The sequence below is a fragment of the Lagenorhynchus albirostris genome, chromosome 13 (genome assembly GCF_949774975.1).
Source record: "Lagenorhynchus albirostris chromosome 13, mLagAlb1.1, whole genome shotgun sequence".
NCBI lineage: Eukaryota > Metazoa > Chordata > Mammalia > Artiodactyla > Delphinidae > Lagenorhynchus > Lagenorhynchus albirostris.
The window spans coordinates 68,651,423-68,670,112 of record NC_083107.1 but is presented as its reverse complement, the minus strand read 5'-3'; the positions used below and the strand labels follow the sequence as shown (position 1 = coordinate 68,670,112).

General features: G+C 49.1%; 2 protein-coding genes and 1 long non-coding RNA gene across 4 annotated transcripts in view; 2 read left to right on the top strand and 1 right to left on the bottom strand.

The window, feature by feature from the left end:
* The window catches only part of DPYSL5 (dihydropyrimidinase like 5), an 88,441-nt gene extending 82,871 nt beyond the window's left edge, over positions 1-5,570 (top strand). Inside the window, exons 12-13 of the mRNA XM_060168683.1 lie at positions 467-635; positions 2,674-5,570. Of these exons, the coding sequence (XP_060024666.1) occupies positions 467-635; positions 2,674-2,759 (255 nt within the window). The 3' untranslated portion in view covers positions 2,760-5,570. The remainder of the gene's footprint in view (positions 1-466; positions 636-2,673) is intronic.
* Positions 5,527-17,625, bottom strand: LOC132531108 (uncharacterized). Its single transcript, XR_009544015.1, has 2 exons — positions 17,435-17,625; positions 5,527-5,730 (listed from the first exon to the last, which is right to left on the bottom strand). It is a non-coding gene; the product is annotated as an uncharacterized LOC132531108 (long non-coding RNA).
* MAPRE3 (microtubule associated protein RP/EB family member 3) overlaps positions 17,036-18,690 on the top strand; it is a 47,617-nt gene continuing 45,962 nt past the window's right edge. For both annotated transcript variants that reach the window (XM_060168685.1, XM_060168684.1), the window contains exon 1: positions 17,036-17,195. The gene's annotated coding sequence lies outside the window, so the exon portion shown is untranslated. The remainder of the gene's footprint in view (positions 17,196-18,690) is intronic.

Here is an 18,690-nt window from a genome sequence, read left to right as displayed (position 1 = left end):
GGGGGACTAATCTCCAAATCAGCTGTATTTAGCCTCTCTTCCCACAAAGTTGTCAGATCACAATAAAAGGCCTGGCCTCTTGACAGCCTGGCAAGTGAGGGGATGACATTGCTCCGTGTGAGGGGTGCTCTCTAAAGCTGAATACCTCAGAAGTCTACCCGCTACCTTGGAAAACATTCCACCCATGTCAAGGGGAGTCAGTGGGTATCTATGCACATGCATGCAAACACTCCCACACATATGCACGGTTTAGGAGGTACAAGCAGATTCTCTACCCCTGGGTTCAAGGTGTAGGAAGGCTTTGTCACATGCAGTAATTTGGGTCCTAAGAAGAGTGGCAGCTTCCAAAGTCTTATCAGCCATCAAGGAGGCTCTGGTGGTGGTGGTGGCTTGGCCCTGAGGGTTGATGCTGTCTGTGCTCTGATGGCATCATCTTTTCCCCTTTTCTGCTCTCCACCTTCACTAGACCTTAAAGGTGAGGGGAGTGGACCGCACTCCCTACCTGGGGGATGTAGCTGTCGTTGTGCATCCTGGGAAAAAAGAGATGGGAACGCCACTCGCAGACACTCCTACCCGGCCTGTTACCCGACACGGAGGCATGAGGGACCTTCATGAATCCAGCTTCAGCCTCTCTGGTAAGAGCAAGGGCCACTTGGCCTGGCACCTGCATCTTCACCACAGTGAGGGGACAGGAGGAGGGCAGAGGGACTAGGAACCCCACCCCGGCAGAGGGGTTTATGCTGCTTCCCTCCCCATCTTCTCCCTCCCTCCCCGATCCCCTGCCCGATGATGACTGCTGGACCCCATGTTATAGACACACAAACATTGGCAGGCGGGGAAGGAGGGCTCTCCCAGTCCCTGGGCACCAGCCACTCTTAACAGGCCATGGCCCTTTTGGGCCTTTCCCCGTGGTTTCTAAGTTCAAATAGTTTCATCCCTTGAGGTATCTTGAGGGCCCTGCGCATAGGGATGCCCCAGAGACGATCTGAGCGCAGAAGCGTTAACTCTGTGCTACGTGGGTCTGCACCCCCATTTCCCACCCCGCTCCTCAGCAGCCTTGCTGAAAGACGTGGTATTTCCCTTATACCCTTTCCTCCCTCATCTTAACCTCAGGTTTGCCACCTTCTTTTCTGCCCGGGAATTGTACTGTATGTAATACGATATAGAATATATGGGGTGTATCTATGCTTAGAGACTTTGTCGTCGACAGCGTGTGTCCCAGGTGCTCGGCCGTAGTTAAAGGTGGGGGTCATGGCGGCATAAACGGTGAGCCTCACTGGAGAGCAGGCAGAGACGGTAAGATGCCTTGGTCCTGCAAGCAGCTTTGCTGGAAGCCATGATCCCTACTTGAAAGGGGCAGAGGCCGGGTCTCACTGAACGGCCTTCACGACTAGCCCTGGCGCAGACCGAGCCTCCACTCTGCAAGAGCCGTGCTGGGGCCGGAAGGTGAGAGGAGCAAGATCCTGGGGGAGGTGAGACGCAGCTACAAACTGTGCTAACATGAGAGGCCGAGAACTAAACCAGAGGAGAGCCGGGGGGCACGGCTGCCTGCTGAGCTTCCTCTGTGCCCAGCCGTGTGCTGGCCGCAGCTCAGGTGGTTCTTGACTGAGGAGCTGACCGCCTGTGGAGAGGGGTCCTCTCCACCACCCTCCCCATTGTCTCAGAGCCAATCTCATTACGGAGATAACTTCTCCCCCACCCTGAGGGCCACTGCTACTCCCGCCAGCGATGGGACTGAGTGCAGGGAGTCAGAAAGGGATCTGCGGGGTGGAGTGTCAGCGGGAGCCCCGGCCTTGCCAGTCCAGGAGGTGTAGCTCCCCACGGCTGCCTGGGTCTGCGGCTTCCTGCAGCCGCCAGCCTCGGGAGACGCAGCAAGGCCCCCAGAGCTGCGAGCCCCCTCTGGCCCCTGGCTTCTGCTCCCACCCAAGTCTCGGGCAGAGCCAAGACTGGGCGGAACTGCTCTCAGGTTCAGCAGACATCAGGCAGCCTCTCACCTTCCCTCCGCCCCAAACCTGGTCTGTTCTAAATGGGACAGGCTGAAGAATGTCCCATCACACTCCCTGGGGCCCAGACCTTCTTTTCTTTTTTCCAATTTATTTATTTACTTATTTATTTATTTATTTTTGGCTGCACCACAGGGCATGTGGGAATCTTGTTTCCCCGACCAGGGATCGAACCCATGTCCCCTGCAGTGGAAGCACGGAGTCTTAACCACTGCACTGCCAGGGAAGTTCCCAGGCCTTCTTTTCTAAGTGTCGGGACTTCGAGACGTGGGGGCCTTTGGGGTGCTGTTCTTTGATTTTCCAAAGCAGTGGCACACCCTTCCTTCTCGCTCTCTTGCTCACTGAGGCATATGTGCAAAGGTCCACTTGCTAACAGGCATCTCCCTGGTCCGTGTGCTTGGCAAGAGACCATACCCCCAGGGCTGGCAGCAGTGAAGGCAGCGTAGCAAGGCAGTTAATCATGGAGGCTCTGAACCAGGAAGACCTGGGTTCAAGTCCAGGCTCTACCACTTAAACGCTGTGTGACATTAGCCAAGTTAACTTCCCTGAGCCTCAGTTTCCCCACCTGTAAAATGGGATGGAGTTGGATTGAGGATTAAATTAGATCCTAAGCACGGAGGACCTGGTTTTATTACCCAGGGGAGCTCACCCTCTGCTTCCTTCCTTGCAGGTTCTCAGATCGATGACCATGTTCCAAAGAGAGCCTCAGCTCGGATCCTCGCTCCCCCCGGAGGCAGGTCAAGTGGCATTTGGTAAAGGCACTGACCAGCCCCCTAAGTGAAGATGCACCAGCCCACACGCCCTCCGGCCACAGCTGCAGGGGGCGGGAGAGGCCGGGCTGGGCAGCGCACCACCTGAGGGGGCCCCGGGACACGGGGAGCCCTCCCCATGTCTGACACGTGATTCACTGTGCTTCGAGCCGACCCTAACAGGCACTTTGAGATGTGTTCCTCCTGCTGCAGTCCTTTCCTGCCTTGGCCTCGGCAGGCTTCCCGGGGGCCCATGCTATGCACAGAGCCCAGTGCATAGAGCCTGGCCCCGCCCCTCCTCTCACACCCGCCTCTGGGCTGGCCTTGGGAAAGCCCGACCTTAGTGCCCTGCCCCTGGCTGACCCGCCAGCTGTCCAGAGCACTTTAGCAGATGTGTTTTAAAAGAAAAGGACTCCCTCCCCCATCCCCTTCGGCCCAGTGGTCACTTTCCCCAAGTCAGACAGGTGTTAGCATCCCAGCCATGCCCAGGACATCCGGTTTTTCCCCACTCATCTCCCGCCCCTGTTTGGTTGTGGCTGGGACACTCTGTGCCCTTTGCCAGCTGCTTCCTCTCCGCCACCCCCCAGGAGTCCCAGGCCCAGAAGGGCTGGCCGGGCGGGCATGAGGCTGGTGCCAGGCGCGTGTATATGATTTTGTTTTGCACGTTTGGTTTGCGCAGTGGTTTGGTTTGACTTGTTTGTGCATCCTGTGAAAAATGACGGTGCTTCGTGTCACTAGCATAGCATAGAAACAGGAATAGATGTGGACCTTAGGAGATGCTGCTTCGACACCAACCAGACAGCCTAGGGCACCGATGACAGGGGTGAGAGGGGGATACTGGACTCGCAGGCCCTTTTTCTCCCTTCCTGGAGTCTTCCTGCCCTTCCCCTCCCCTCCTGGTCTAGTTTCCTGCATCCTGAGAGGGTGCCCGGGATGCTGGCCCTGCAGACCTTCAGGGAGCAGGGTGGCCTTTCCCATCTCTGGCCCTGGTCACTCCCAGCACTAACGCCACACACACACACCCAGCCGCCTGTACGCTTCCGCCTACTGGACCAAGGCCCCGCCGCTCATCCGTGTGACTGGCGAGAGGCCTCATGCCTGCTAAGAGAGTTGGGGGTGGGACTAGATCCGGGTGCGAGGCCAGGCCAGCAGGACCTGGTTGTAGCCCACAGCGCTGCTCCGGGGCTGCAGTCTCCTGTGGTCAGCACCTCACCCTAACCTGCCTGTGGCCTCCATCTCCTCCCAGTTGGGCCCTCCCTGCCTCCAAAGCTCCAGGTGGTTTCCATGGAAACACTAGAGGCTGCCCTTGCTGAGCCTTGTTCCCCCTCGGGGAGTGACATCATGTTGCACATTTGGTCTGAGCACCCGGGCTGACACGTGGCTCCTGGTCTCTTGGGCCGGTGGTCATACCCGGCACATTTCTGTAGTGCTTTTCACGTTGTCAAAGCCCTTTCGTGTATGAGCTCTCAACTGCTCCTCACGACAGCTAAGTATGTATTATTCCCCCCATTTCACAGCTGTGGCCCAGAAAGCTTAGGCCTTCTGACTCCAGAAATGTCCAGGACTGCCCTTAAGAGCTTGGCTGGGTACCCTAGCTGTGGACAGGAGGAGTGGAGTGACATCTCTTGCAGATCCCACCTGAGAGTTTAACCAACTAAAAGACTTACTCTCCCAGTAGGCATTCTGCTTTGTTTTGCACAGGTAGATAAATTTTTCTTGTAAACAAACTGACGCGTATCACTGTTTGAGCCAGAGCCAGTTACTTGTTGGAGGCCTGCCCTGTGGTTTGAGCTGTCCCCACATCCTCACTTAGGAGCTGAGAGGACTGAGACAGTAACCCAGGAAGCAGAGGCAACAGAGACACTCATGGAGGGTGGTGGCCATGGGGACAGTTGGTGGGGATCTGAGCCTAGGAAACTGTGTGACGCTGACCCCGTGGTACAGTGCGCATCATCTATCCCTTTCAGCCCTTGCTGGGTCATGGGCCTTGGGCAGATGCCAAAGAGCCAAGCAGTGGTGGTGGCCAGGGGGCAGAGCATCCCTGCTTGGGCTAGGAAAGCTTTACCTTCTCTGAGTGCCTCCACCCGAGAGATGCGTGGTCCGTGGCTCTGGGAGACCACATGTTGGTGTGGTCCATCGAAGGCCTTCCACTTCATTCACCCCCGACCTTTACATAGACCCACCCTTGCCCAGGAGCTTCTAGATGAAAATCAGAAGGAGGTTCAAGGAACCAAATGAAAGGTCACCCCCCGCCACCCATTCCCTGCCCCTGTGCCAAGCTCCAGCCAGCCCCATCACCAGCCCCATTGGCTCTTGGTTGGAATGAAAAGGGTCTCTGGTTGCACTGAATGCAGCTCTCAAACTGGTCTTGTACTTGCTGAATAAATACTGTTGTTCTTGCCTTAGCTGCTCTCTAGGTTTGTGGGGTTAAGTTACCAGAAAATTGTGCTACTGTGTGTGTGTGTGTGTGTGTGTGTGTGTGTGCGCGTGTGTGTAGTGCTAGGAGTCCACAGTAGGTCTCGGTCAAGCCAATGCCGTGATGAGGGCTTTTCCGATACTGACCCAGAAACCACAGAACCACTCGGAAACCCAAACCGCCTCCAGCTGCCCAGGTGGCAGGCACAGCCTGGGGTCGGGATGGAGCCTCCAGCACCCAAGTGACTTCCTCACTCCTCTGTAAATGTCATGGTGCTAAGATTGTGTCAACCCCATGAGGACATGTGGTCCTGTGCTCTGGCCACCTGACTGAGGCAAAAACAAAACAGCCCGACTCGTTGTGTTCTGGTGCAGGTTTGTATTAAACTGTAGCTACTTCTCACTTGGTCTCAGTTGTGTTTCTTCAAAGAAGAGGGAGCTTGGTAGGGGGCCTCTTCTTCCACAGTGGCTGGGATGGGGCTTCAGTTGCTAAAAAAGTCAGCTTTGGGTCTTCACTTGTGTTAGGTGGCAGGTGGCAGCTCACTGGGAGGCCTGAGCAGAGACTGAAGATTAAAAATGTTAAGAGACGGGAGCCTCAGTGGCCCAACAGCTAGTAGCCAGGCCTCTCTCCTGGGGGGAACAAAACCAAGGTTTTTGGTGCCAAATATCCCAGGACAAGTTTGGGCTGAGTTCTCTGAAACAGGAATAATTAGGGGGAGACATCAGATACAAAAGGCAGGCAGGAGTGGGGATGGGACAAAAGGCAGGCAGGAGCTTTCCCCACCCACCCTTTGGTTACCATTTTGGAAACCCATAGCCCCGTCTTCACACTGGAACCCTTGGCTGTTGGAATCATGGTCTCACAAAATCCCGTTTCAAAGGACTGTACAAGACCAGTGTGTCTTTGAAGGACCTGCAGGCTGCTCCCTGGCTCTCCGGAACCCCACCTTTTGCATGGCCCACTGTGCCTTCAAACCCTTCCATCTGCATCAAGACTAATCTACCTTCTCTTAGATCTCAGCCAGAGGTTGGGGGGTTATCTGATCAAACACTTTCACACTAAAGAGTGAGTGAAATTGTTGCTACCAGTACTATGGGGTCACTTGTACTTCTTAGCCCCAAGAAACAAAACCTTAATGAGGGAATTTTAGGTAGAATGGGGAAATAGTTGGGAGCTGGAGAACCTTCTCAGTTCTCACCAAATAAGCAACCCTCCTGCAAATAAGGCAGCCCATGACCAAAAGAAATACCCAGAACACTGCAGTTAGGACAGAGCCCTTCACTGTAATGAAATGAGCTGTGTGTATAAGTTCTACTGGGGTTTCGGAGCCAGATGGAAACACCATTATTGGGCTTGTGAAGGATGCCAAGTCCCTGGGGTGATACTGGGCCAAAGCACCTGTGTTACCCTGTTTCCCCATAGCATGCATGGGAGCACACCAGAATTTGATTAACTGCCAGAAATCCTTTGTAAGTGTTTGAATGAAAAATGGCATGGCAACTCATTTGGCAGGTCATGTGCACGGTAGCAGGTGGTTTATAGAAAAATAAATAAATAAGATACCCAGGAAGACACTGGTTGCCTTTGTACGTATGTAGTCATGGGAAAACAAAAGACCACAGACTCAGACTTTAAAAGTAACACTTGATCGTTTGTAAGAATCTGCATTTGTGGAAACTGAACCAGCCAGCAGCTAAGCAACCATCACCCTGTATTTCTTCACTCCAATTACAGGCTGACTCTTATATACAGGTACAACCTAACACTAAGAATTGCCTTGCAGTTGTTGCAGTGGAGGAGGATGGGCCTCATGACACCCAAGTTATAAAGAAGAAACCTCACGATACACGGGCAGCGTAGACCTTCTAGTCCTAAGTTAACAAACGGCTATTTGACCGTGTTGCTGATAACACATTTGAAAGGGCTCTTAGTACTTTTCCAGCAAAACATTCAAGGATCTAACATTTGTTGATACTTGATACCATCTTATAATGATGGCAGCTGAGTTCTTCACCTGCTTCCCTTCATATATTTACCAACCACACATGTATACCTAGAGGTAACTTGTCCGGGTTTGCCCAGACAGTCCTGGTTTAAGTCTATTGCCCTCCAGAATAATTATTATTAGCGCCCCCTTCACTTTCAAATGTGTCTTGGTTTGGACAACAAGTTTTTGGGGCATCTTAGGTACGCCTATATATTCATGAGTTTATTAATATGCTTGTCAGGAGCCAAAAGTTTTTCCATCACTGCAAGATGGAGGGCAGGGCATGGTGAGAGGCGAGGAAAATGGGTCCTTTTTCACGGGTGAGGACTGGAGTTTCTGGTGACGAGCTCTGAATCTCCGCACAGCCCTCGGAGGCCTCGTGACGTCTCAGTGGCTGTGGATGCAGCAGTGGTAAAGGCCTGGGGGCACTTTCCTAGCTTTTCAGTTTAGCTTATAGACCTTATTATTCCATTAAAAGTTGTAAGCCTACCAAATTTTATCATTTACTTTTTTTTTTCTTTTTTTTTTGCGGTACGCGGGCCTCTCACTGCTGTGGCCTCTCCCGTTGCGGAGCACAGGCTCCGGACGCGCAGGCTCAGCGGCCACGGCTCACGGGCCCAGCCGCTCCGCGGCATGTGGGATCCTCCCAGACCGGGGCACGAACCCGCGTCCCCTGCATCAGGAGGCAGACTCCCAACCACTGCGCCACCAGGGAAGCCCTCATTTACTTTTAAGGGGACTTTGATTCAATTTATAAACTTAAACACATTACAACATTTTAAATTACATTTAAAATTCTATTTCCTTTTTAAATAACTTTCCCAAGTACTAAATAATTATTACCAATCTGACAAACTTAGAAATATAGTGAGCTTAGAGGTTTATTAGATATTTCTTTGCTGAGCATAAATTTAGTAAGTTTTTGACATAAATTCATGTTACACATTTTAAATTAGTTCTGGGGCGCTCACTGTAATAGGCCAAAATTTCTTTTACAAGTATGACATAAACTACCAAATACGCTCAGATCCTCTCTCTCGCTCTCTCTTTTTTTTTTTAAATTGAAGTATAGCTAATTTACAATGTTCTTTTAGTTTCAGGTGTACAGCACAGTGATTCTGTATATATGAGTTTCCAGACATAATCAAGACATTTCTAATTAATGGAAATAATGCGTCAAGAGCTAGCAAGAGAAAGGCACTAGCTGCATACAAAGAATTGGAAACTGAAAGCTGATTTGTCAAAAAAAAAATACTAGAGGATGGAAGATCATGGAGTATGTTTTCTAAATTTTAAGGGAAAATAATTTCCAACCAAGATTTCTACACCCAACCAATCTGTCAACCAAGTATCAGTGAAAAGTCATTTTTAGACATGCAAGATTGAAAAGTTTGACCTTTCTTGTACCCTTTCTTAGGAATCCATTTGAGGGTGTGCCCCAACGTATTAAACTGTAATAAAAAATAGAAAGACATGGGATAAAGGGAATAGGAGATTCAACGTAGGTAAGAGGATCAGGAATGGTGTAGAGGGAAACACCTGGAAGGCAGCTGGGCAGCAGCCTAGAAGACAATGGGTCCGGAAGGAGCAGCCCTGAGAAAACCCTGACCAGCAGGCTAGAAAATCCACTTGGTCCAGTATTCGCTCTTTTGTCACAATGTGCCATAAATACTTAGCTGAAAGAGGTTCTAAGAACAACCAGAAAGTATCGCCCTGCTCTTGATAAAAGAGAACAGAAGAAGAGAAGATGATTTGCAAAAAGAATGAATTACGGATTCTCTGAGTTTGGGGCTTCCTTACACACATCTAATTTAACCTCTGCAGAAATTTCTACCACATCCCTGACAGATCGTCTAGCCCTCAGGATCCAGGACATTTAGTCCAGTGACAGAGAAGCTCCTTCCCCAGGCATACTATCCCACTCCCCCAGAGCTCTGTTTGTTCAATATTACTTCCCTAATTGAAACGGAATTCTGTCTCTCTGCACCTCATGCCCGCGTGCCCTATAGCTGTTCCCTCTGGAGGAGCACAGAGCAAATGGCCACCCCATTCATGTAACAGCTCTTCCCATATGTGCACTTCATAGTGGGCTCCGTCCTGCCCACGCCACTCAGGTTTCCTCTAAGCCAGTAGTTCTCAAACTCTGGCTTTGCCTCAGAATCACCTGGAGTGCTTAGTTAAACACAGCTCACGGGGCCCCGCCCCAAGAGCTTCTGACTCAGTAGGTCTGCTGTGGGCCAAACATTTCTACAAGTTCAGGTGCGCTGAGAACCAAACTTTGGGAACCAAAGTAAGCAAACAGCTCCCCTTCTGTCAGCTGTCGGTCCGTGGCATTGTTTTCATGCCACTCATCCTGAAATGTGGCACCAAGCCTCCAGAATGGAGGTTCTGGTGCTTTTTTTTTTTTTGTCCAAATTATTTTTATTTATTTTTTAACATCTTTATTGGAGTGTAATTGCTTTACAATGGTGTTAGTTTCTGCTTTATAACAAAGTGAATCAGCTATACATATACATATATCCCCATATCTCCTCCCTCTTCCGTCTCCCTCTCACCCTCCCTATCCCACCCCTCTAGGTGGTCACAGACCACCGAGCTGATCTCCCTGTGCTATGCGGCTGCTTCCCACTAGCTATCTATTTTACGTTTGGTAGTGTATATATGTCCATGCCACTCTCACTTTGTCCCAGCTTACCCTTCCCCCTCCCCATATCCTCAAGTCCATTCTCTAGTAGGTCTGTGTCTTTATTCCCGTGTGTCTTAACCCACAATGACTCCCTGGAGACTGCAAGGAACAGCCTGAGGGGCAGAGGGCCCTGGAGAAGTAAAGCCCTAAGAAATGACCTCCTTTGGTGAGTGAGCGCCTTCAGTTCCTGGGGGGGGCGGTGCAGAGCAGCAGCTGTACACTGAAAATGCCAGGAAGGTATATCTTCCCCTGCCCCTTTCCACTGTTGGGCTGGCCTACTCTTCTATCCTCTTTCTGCCTTGTTCAGCCTTTCGCTGCTCCCCAAAGTCCTGGGTCCATGAGATGGCCCCTGGCCACAGTACTACCCATAAAGGCCTCCAGGTGGCGCTTTAAGCTTATCAGTGCCTGCTTCTTTGGCTTAAGGTGCCAAAGCTGACCTAACCTAGGTGAACTGGTAAGGCCCAAGAAAGGCCAATATGTTCAGGTCACCATGGCCTCAGTCCCAGCCCCCAGAGCAGCTTGGGATAAGGGCAACCTTGAGTGTGAGTGCGGGGACATAGCAGCCCTTCTGCTACCAGGAGAACCCCTGGGGAAGTTGTCCCTTTCAAGGCCAATGTCTAAGCTAAAGTTGCAAGATTTAACAAAAATACAGGATGCTCAGTTAAATCTGACTTTCAGATAACAAGTAATTTTTAGAATTTTTTAGTGTAGATATGTCTCAAATAGTGTCTGTGGCATGCTTATACTGAAAAATTATTTGTTGTTTACCTGAAATTCAAATTTAACTAGGCATCTTACATTCATGTGGCAACTCTAGGTTTACGTTCATGAGTTTTACATCTTCCATGTAATGCGTGCTTATGGAATATCTGCAAGCATGTGTTAGATACTACAAAAATGAATCAAGTGCAGCTTCTGCATTTAGAGATTAGTTTGGGGAAAGTACGTATTGAGAAATAATTGTAGTACAGAAGGCATAGGAAGCATGGGATAGTGGAAGTTTGGGGTTTGGTGTTGGCTTTAGGTTCCGACCCGGCTCCTGACGTGCGCTAGCTGTGTGACTTGACTTAACTTCTCTGGGCCTCTACTGTTTATTGTGAAAATGGGAATGATACCAACCTCAGGAGGTGACCAGGGAGGTTATAGGAAATGGTACGTATTTCATGCCTGGCTATAGTAGCAGCTAAATAAATGCTAATTTCCCCTTTGTAAACAAGAAATACTGTGAGAGAGAGACAAATAAAAGTGCCAGAGTAGCAAAGAGCTTTACCTGCTTTGAGAAGGTCTCTATAAAGAATGTAACACTTCAGTTTTTAAATAAAAATAACAACCGATACTGTTTACTGAATGCCCACAGCATGCCAAGCATTGTCCTAAGCACCCGATAAACAAGATCCCACCTAATTCTTAAGTCTCTGAGGCTTTTACTGTTATTATCCCTACTTTACAGATGAAGAAACTGAGTTAAATAGCTTGCCATAGAGTTAGGGAGTGATAGATTTAGTATTTCAACTCAAGTCCACGTAGCCCCCAAACCTTGCCTTAACCTCTGTTTAATGCTGTCTTCACGTGAATTGGCCCTTGACATTTGAGGTGGGGATCGCTACGAAGAGAAGCACGATTTGTGTCCACTGGCTGCAGAAACAGTGGATGCTGATGCAAAAGCTGGAGCAGGTGAAAGAGAAGAGTCTTGGGAGATACATGCACCCCAATGTTCATTGCAGCACTATTTACAATAGCCAGGACGTGGAAGCACTGCAGCTCCTCTCTCCCCAGCTCCTCTCTGCCCAGCACTGCAGCTCCTCTCTGCCCTCACCTCACAGCTAGGGCAGCCCTGCAAGTGCCCATCTAAAGTCTAGCCCCCTGTCAGCCAGAGTTGACCCACTCTCTCAGACTCCCTCAACCACTTGGCTTCCTCAGTCACCCTGGGCAAAGCACAAAAGGTCAAGTTGTTTTTAACTTGCTTGGCTATTTTCAATCCCATGTGAGGTGCTAAGCGTACAAAGGTAAATAAGATATGGTCTCTGAGAGTAAGGACCTCGGGTGGGGAGAGATGTGAATAAGCGTGGTATCGTAACACAAGGCGATGTGAGGCCGTGACAAGAACGTACCTGGTACCAAAGAGAACGTGTCAACTGTCTGGAGGAGGTCCCTGACAGTGTCACAGAGGAAATGACACTAAAGCTGGTCTTGGAGAATGAGTGGGAGTTTGCAGAATGAGGGGAAAGGGGGAATCCAAGCAGGGTGAACCCCGTAACGGTGGCTCAGCTGTGAAACAGAACAGGTTTCTTGGCCAACCACAAGTGCTTCCTCTTTGTGGCTGGCATATATGGTGAGAGGTAATGAGGCTGGGGGCATAAGAGGAGTGGAAGGTGAAGTGGAAATGGTTAGTAGGGGCCAGATTAGAGCAGAGCTTCTCTACCATGTGAAAGAGTCTGAACTTTTATCCTTCAAGCCAGTGTGTCTCAAACATTCCACTAAAGTACCCCAAAAGGCAGTGTGGAGAGTTCAGGCCTGGAGGTATCTTGAGTTCAAACTCTCTAAACGTCTTGTCTTTAAAATCATGTGATTCTTGCATTCTACTTCATCATATGTCTGGGTTTTTAAAAAATATTTTAAAATATTTTCCTGAATCTCTAAATAAAATTGAAGCTTGAGGAAGATATAACTATTTTATAGCTCCTCACTCTGTTTCCTTACATGACTCCCCCATGCCCAGAAGTTGTTTCAGCCAGTTTGAGAAGGGCAGCCATAGGGACTTAGGCAGAGGAGTTATGTTGATAAGATTTATCTTCTAGAAAGAGCCTCCTAGCTGGTGTTGAGGATGGGTCAGAAGTGGGAGAGACTAGAGGAAGAGAGACCAGGTGGGGGGCTCTGCAATAACCCAGGCAAGAGATGGTAAAGGTGATGGAGATAAAGAAGGAGAACAGACCTGAGAGCTATTTAAAAATGGAATTGATAGTGTTGGAAAACTGTTCTGGTATAAGGAGTTGGGGAGAAGATGTGGGTTAGGATCACCCTCAAGTTTTTCTTGGATAGTGATGTCATTAACAATAATAGGGAATATAGGAAAGTTAGGTTTGTGAGGGGGGAAGGGTAAATAAGTTTAATTTAAGCCTATTGAGTTTGAGGTGCCTGTGGGACATAGGGTTGGAGCTATCTAGAGGGCAATTACATATACAGGTCTGACAGTTGGAAGAGCTGATTGGGATGGAGATACAGATTCAGAAGTCATGGGAATACCTGAGGCCACTCAGGAAGTATGTATAGAGGGAGGAGAGAGAAATGAGATGGGAATCCCCGGGATGGTTAAGGGCAGATTTAGAAAGCAAGGGAGAATGGAAAAAGGAATGTCAAAAAGTCAAGAGGACTCATCACTTCCTGGTGAATGGCCAATTCCAGGGCTGAGGTAGGGAAAGTACAAGATGAGCCGGGAACATCTTTACCAGAAAGCAAGGGAAGGTTCAAAGGATGATGGGGACAAATCCAAAGGACACAGGGGCCAACTTGAAGTTTCTTCCACTGGCCAAATCTGTGGCCATTGAACATCTAAACAAATAATAAGAAGAAAGGATTATAACCCACTGGGGGAAAAATCCCTGTCAACACTGATATAAATAAATAAATAAATAAATGAACCCTAAACCAGGAACTGGCAATGTGTGCCCACTGGATTTCAGAAACGCTATGAACTAGTAACTGCTGTGTGTGCCTTTTTTTTCTCCTCTTTGAAATGATAATGTCCATAGAAATTATCCTATGCCTGTGCCTCTAGTGTATGCTGGGTACGTATAAGGCAGATGATGTGTCTCTTTACTTCACAGGTCTTCAGATCAAGAGGACTGGTACTCAAGGAGTTATATCCAAGGAACTGGGCCTGAAAAGCCATATCCACACTGGGCCCTGAGTTAGATGTTGAGATCCTGGACTTCAAGTTTGTGCTATCATAGATTGAGACTTGGGGGTCTTGAGGGAGGGGATGAGTGTATTTTGCATTGAGTGGCATGTGAGTTCTTGTCATTAGGTGGTAGGGTGTAGCAGATAGCATTTTCCAAAGATGATTCAACAATATCTCTCATCCATGCTCTTATTACGTGACTTGGACATTGCTCCCTTTGAGAGGTGTGGCCTATGTTCCCTTCCTTTGATATTAGGTAGACTTTGTGATGTTGTTCAACCAATAGGATATGGTAGAAGTGATGTCTGAGGCAAGGTTATAAAAAGAGATGCAGGGACTTCCCTGGTGGTCCAGTGGTTAAGACTTCACCTTCCAGTGCAAGGGGTGTGGGTTTCAATCCCTGGTCGGGGAGTTAAGATCCCACGTGTCTCGCCGCCAAAAAACCAAAACAGAAAACAGAAGCAATATTGTAACAAATTCAATAGAGAGTTTAAAAATGGTCCACATCAAAAAATGGTCCACATCAAAAAATGGTCCACATCAAAAAAAATCTTAAAAAAAAAGGATGCAGCTTTTCTCTTACTATTATATTCACCCTTGAAACCTTCAACTACCATATAAGTATTCCAACTGTCCCAAAGCCACCATGTAGTGAGAAAGCTAGCTCTGAGATAATATGAAGAGAGAGGGTTGTCTAGTTAGCCCCCTGCTGTTTTTAAGCTCCAGCCACCATCTGACTGTAACCACTTGAGAAACCCTGAGTCAGAACCACCCAGCGGAGCTCTTCCTGAATTCCCATCCCACAGAAACAGAGATAATGAAATGGTTATTGTTTTAAACCACTAAATTGAAGTGATTTGTTTTGCAGCAATAGATAACTGACACACGGTAAAATGTTAACATGTGGAGAATCTGGATGAAGGGTGTACAGAAACTCTTTGTAGAATGGTCCTTTATCCCATGTGTGACAAATGGGTGGGGCTACAAGGACCATAGTCTCTTCTCGGGATTACTCAGGCCAGCCAGCTACCTCTGATGCCAGCTACCATCCAAGTCCACACCTACAACCATGGAGATGTGCTGGAACTTCAGAATGGAGAAGCAAAATAAACTGAGTCTGAAAATTTTCCCTTGTCCTTGTGACACCCAGACACCCTATAGATACAGTTAGGAACAGCTTCAGTTCTCCAACTCTGTAGCTAGGAAAAGTGTAGCCTGCATTTTTACTGTCCTAACCCCTTGATTTGCTCTGGGAATTATCCTCTACAAGAAACCCTCTCCTTTCTGAGAACTGCCTTGGATGGGTGGAGACAGTCTTGACTCAGCATATGCTGTGTCCCTCTCTTTTCTTACTCTATCTGTAGTCAGCTGCCTTCTCCTTCTCTCCTGAGAAAATGGGCTCAGTCAGAGTGCTTTGACACCCATAGTCCTGGGGTGGAATCTCGGGGAGCTATACAGGGAGACTCAGAAAAGAATGCTAGCCTACGAATTCTTACTTCTGAGTCATTCAAAGAGAATGCAGCATGTCAACAAGCCCAGCAGAATCCAGTGATGTTCACCAAGAGCGCTGGATCTGAGCTGGGTTAGGAGATGGTATAATAGTAAGGCATGAAGAGCTTGTACTGATTATAGAGGGTGACAGGGATCATTGAAGAGGTCAGTAACTTGTGAGAAAATTTATTTAGTGGAAACATTAGGGACAGTGTAGAAGGGAGACTAGCTACAGGTGAGGAGTCAGGAAATAGAGAATGCCAGAGTCTAAATTAATAGATGACTAGAGTTTTGGCATTAAGATGGAGAGCTAAGTGAGTGAGAGAGGTGTAATAGTATATGTGGTACTTAAAGATTAAATATGTGCAAAGATCATATGGAAAATATTAGTGGAGACTCTGAGGCAGTTAGGTCAGAGAAAGTGAGGATGAACAAAAAAATTTTTTAACCTTTGACTCCTTTCACTTATTTCATTGGAGTCAAAGAAGATACTTCTTTGAAGACTCTTTGAAGAAAATCTTTGTCTTCACTTGATCCAGTTCCATAAGCACTTATTGGAACTCTACTATGTTTCATATTGGGTGCTAGATGCTGAGGGAGCAGATGAATAAGACAGAATTCCTGCCTACAAGGGGCATGTAGTCTGATTGAAGAGACACATGCAAACCAAGGACAATACTGTAAGATGTGTATGGAGGTATACAAAAGGAGGTATGTACAAGATGGGTACAGAGGTGACCTTAAGATATCCACGGGAGTCAGGGCTGAGGGAAGGAGACCCAGAAGTAGTTTGCACAAAGAGAACCAAGCTAATGAAATCATGAAGTGGTGAGCATAGTGGAACCCTGGGTGGAGTACTGGAGGACAAGGACAGTAGGTGTGGACAGGAAGAAGAGGGATCTAGAAGAACTGGGGAGATCCATAAAAGCTGACCTAGAACAGGGAATTTGGGAACACCAATGAACATATCAAGGAGGGAGCTAGTTCTGAGGGGGTAGAATTTAAACTAGCTAGTGGGCAAGATGAAGAAACAGGTATCGTTTACAAACGCATTGGGACAGAGACAATAAGGTTGATAAAAATTCGCGACGTGTATAGAAGACTTTGTTAGCTCCATTTAGAGGTAAAGGTATAGACTTTTTGGCAGGAGACAAAAAGGAATGCTTAACACAGGCAGAGGAAAATTGAATTTGGGGATTAGAGTAACAGGCTGCGATTGAAAGCCATAAACCAAGAGAGGAGAGAAAGCCCAGCCTTAGCTCTCTCCTGTTGCTAAAAAAGAAGAAATATTCTCCTTTGCAGTAGCCGTGAGACAGATAAGAATCCGTCATCTAGAGGGAGGAGATATGGGGATATATGTATATGTATAGTTGGTTCACTTTGTTATAAAGCAGGAACTAACACACCACTGTAAAGCAATAAAGATGTAAAAAAAAAAAAAGAATCCGTCATCTGGCTACTATGGAATCAGGTGTAAATTGTTGTTCTTTCTGTGATCAGTTAGGGCGGAGGAATTGTTAGCCCGTTGCTAAGGAAAGAAGGGGCTGTTTCCAGTTGCCATGGAGACAAGGTAAGAGCGTTCCCTCGATACCGCCGTAAATTTATGAGGCGGTGTCCTCTCCTTGTTGCTATGGCAACTTAGAGGGACTGTTCTCGTCGTCCCCACCTCCCATCGCAGTTGCTAACACAAGGTGGAAGTAGGGGCTGTCCTTCCCTCTCCAACCAGTTGCCTTGGAGACGGCTGGTGCCCTGGCCCCGCCCCGCTCGGACTGACAGCGGTGGCCGCATCGCGCCTGCGCAGTGCTCTCTTCCCCCGCAGTCTCTGTGCGTTGAAGCCGGAGACCGCGGCGGCCTCTGTTAGGACCCTCCGCCCCAGAGCCGCCGGCCGGAGCCGCAGCCTCAGCCGCAGCGCCCCCGCCGCCTGTCCCCTCCCCCGCCGCCTCCGCCGGAGCCATCTCGCGCACTGTGAGTCCAGGCCGAGGCGACCGACGCCGTGGGGCTGAGTCAGCGGGAGGCCCGGGCCCGAGCTGGGGGAGGGGAACCGAGTTGCCCCCCTCGCCTCCCGACCCGCGCACCCGCCCCCCAACTGCGTCTCCCCCACGCCCGCCTCCCTTCCTCCACCCCTCTCTCCCGGGCTCCCCGCGGCCTCAGCCGTCAGGCCTCCCCGAGCCACTCCCCCTCCCCTTCTCTCCCCACAGACCCACCTTGGGGCTTCTTTCCCGCTGGATGCGGCGCTACCGCACCTCTGCTCTGGACAGACTTTTCCCCAAAAAACTGCCCCCCGTTCGCCCTTGTCCCTTCTCCTTACTCCTCTTGGGCCTGACATCTCCGGCCTCTCGGGTTTTCCCCAGTGATATGCCAGAAAAAGAGTGACAAGGGAGAGAGCGAGGGGAGACTGGGGGGAGGGGGGACGTTGTGCCTGCCCAAACGTTGGGGCCTCAGGTTTCCTACCCACACGCTCCTGCCCCGGCTGGCGTGGGGAGGCAGGTCTGGACAGTACTAGCTGGCTGCTAAGAGCTTGTGGGGCTTTCCGAGTAGATTTGCTGGGAAGCGTTCCGCCCCATCATCATGATCAGCTACTGCTTAGTGAGCACTCTCTAGTGCACGGTGGCCTTCTAGTGGGCTGAGCTCTGGCTTTGGCGGGCGCTGTGGAGAGGGACTAGAGAGAGTGGAGGGAGGGGAAGAAAAGGTTGCGTTTGGGAGCTGAAGTTCCTGCGCTTCCAGTGCGTTGTTGTGAATAAGCATCTTGCAGTACTCTTTAACATGCTTTCCATCCCCCCCCGCCCCCCGCCCCGGAGTACAACATGGATATAATGGGAGGTTTGGAAACAGGCCTGATACCCGTAGCAAATGCTTAATGTTTGTATATTGAAGGGTTGTGATCTCTGATACCTGTAAATTCCAAGTGGTAACCAACTGGGCAAGAGTGAGTTTTAACATAACATGTGCAGAGCGGAGAAGGAGGAGGAGAACTGAGGTTTCTCTCTGGTGTAGGGCTGAGGCTTGCACCCCCTGTTTCCTGCAGCTGTGTCTCTGTGGGGACTGTCACCTGATAGGGGTTCTAGCATATTTGAACAATTCCCTGGGTTATGTTTGCTACCCACCCACCTGCCCATCGTGCATTCCCTGATCTTGGAATAGAGCAGGATCCCAAACTGTTTTCTTTTTTCGGAAGAAATGGAGCTGAAGTTAGAGTTGGTGCGCACAGCCAGAAGCTGTCTCTTAACAAACGTGCCTCAACTCGAGGGCTCCTAACTACTGTGTGTACCTCATTGCCAACTTCCTTTGATTCTTTTTTTTTTTTTTTTTGCTTGCATATCTCAGTGTACTGTTAGAAAATGTGTGTAAATATCACCCAGTTAAACTGTAGAAGAGGCTTTGGGTTTTTTTACTTTAGGGTGCAAAAGGCGTAGATGGTTCAGTTCTAAAAATCATGGTGAAGAACCCACAAATTTGGAGT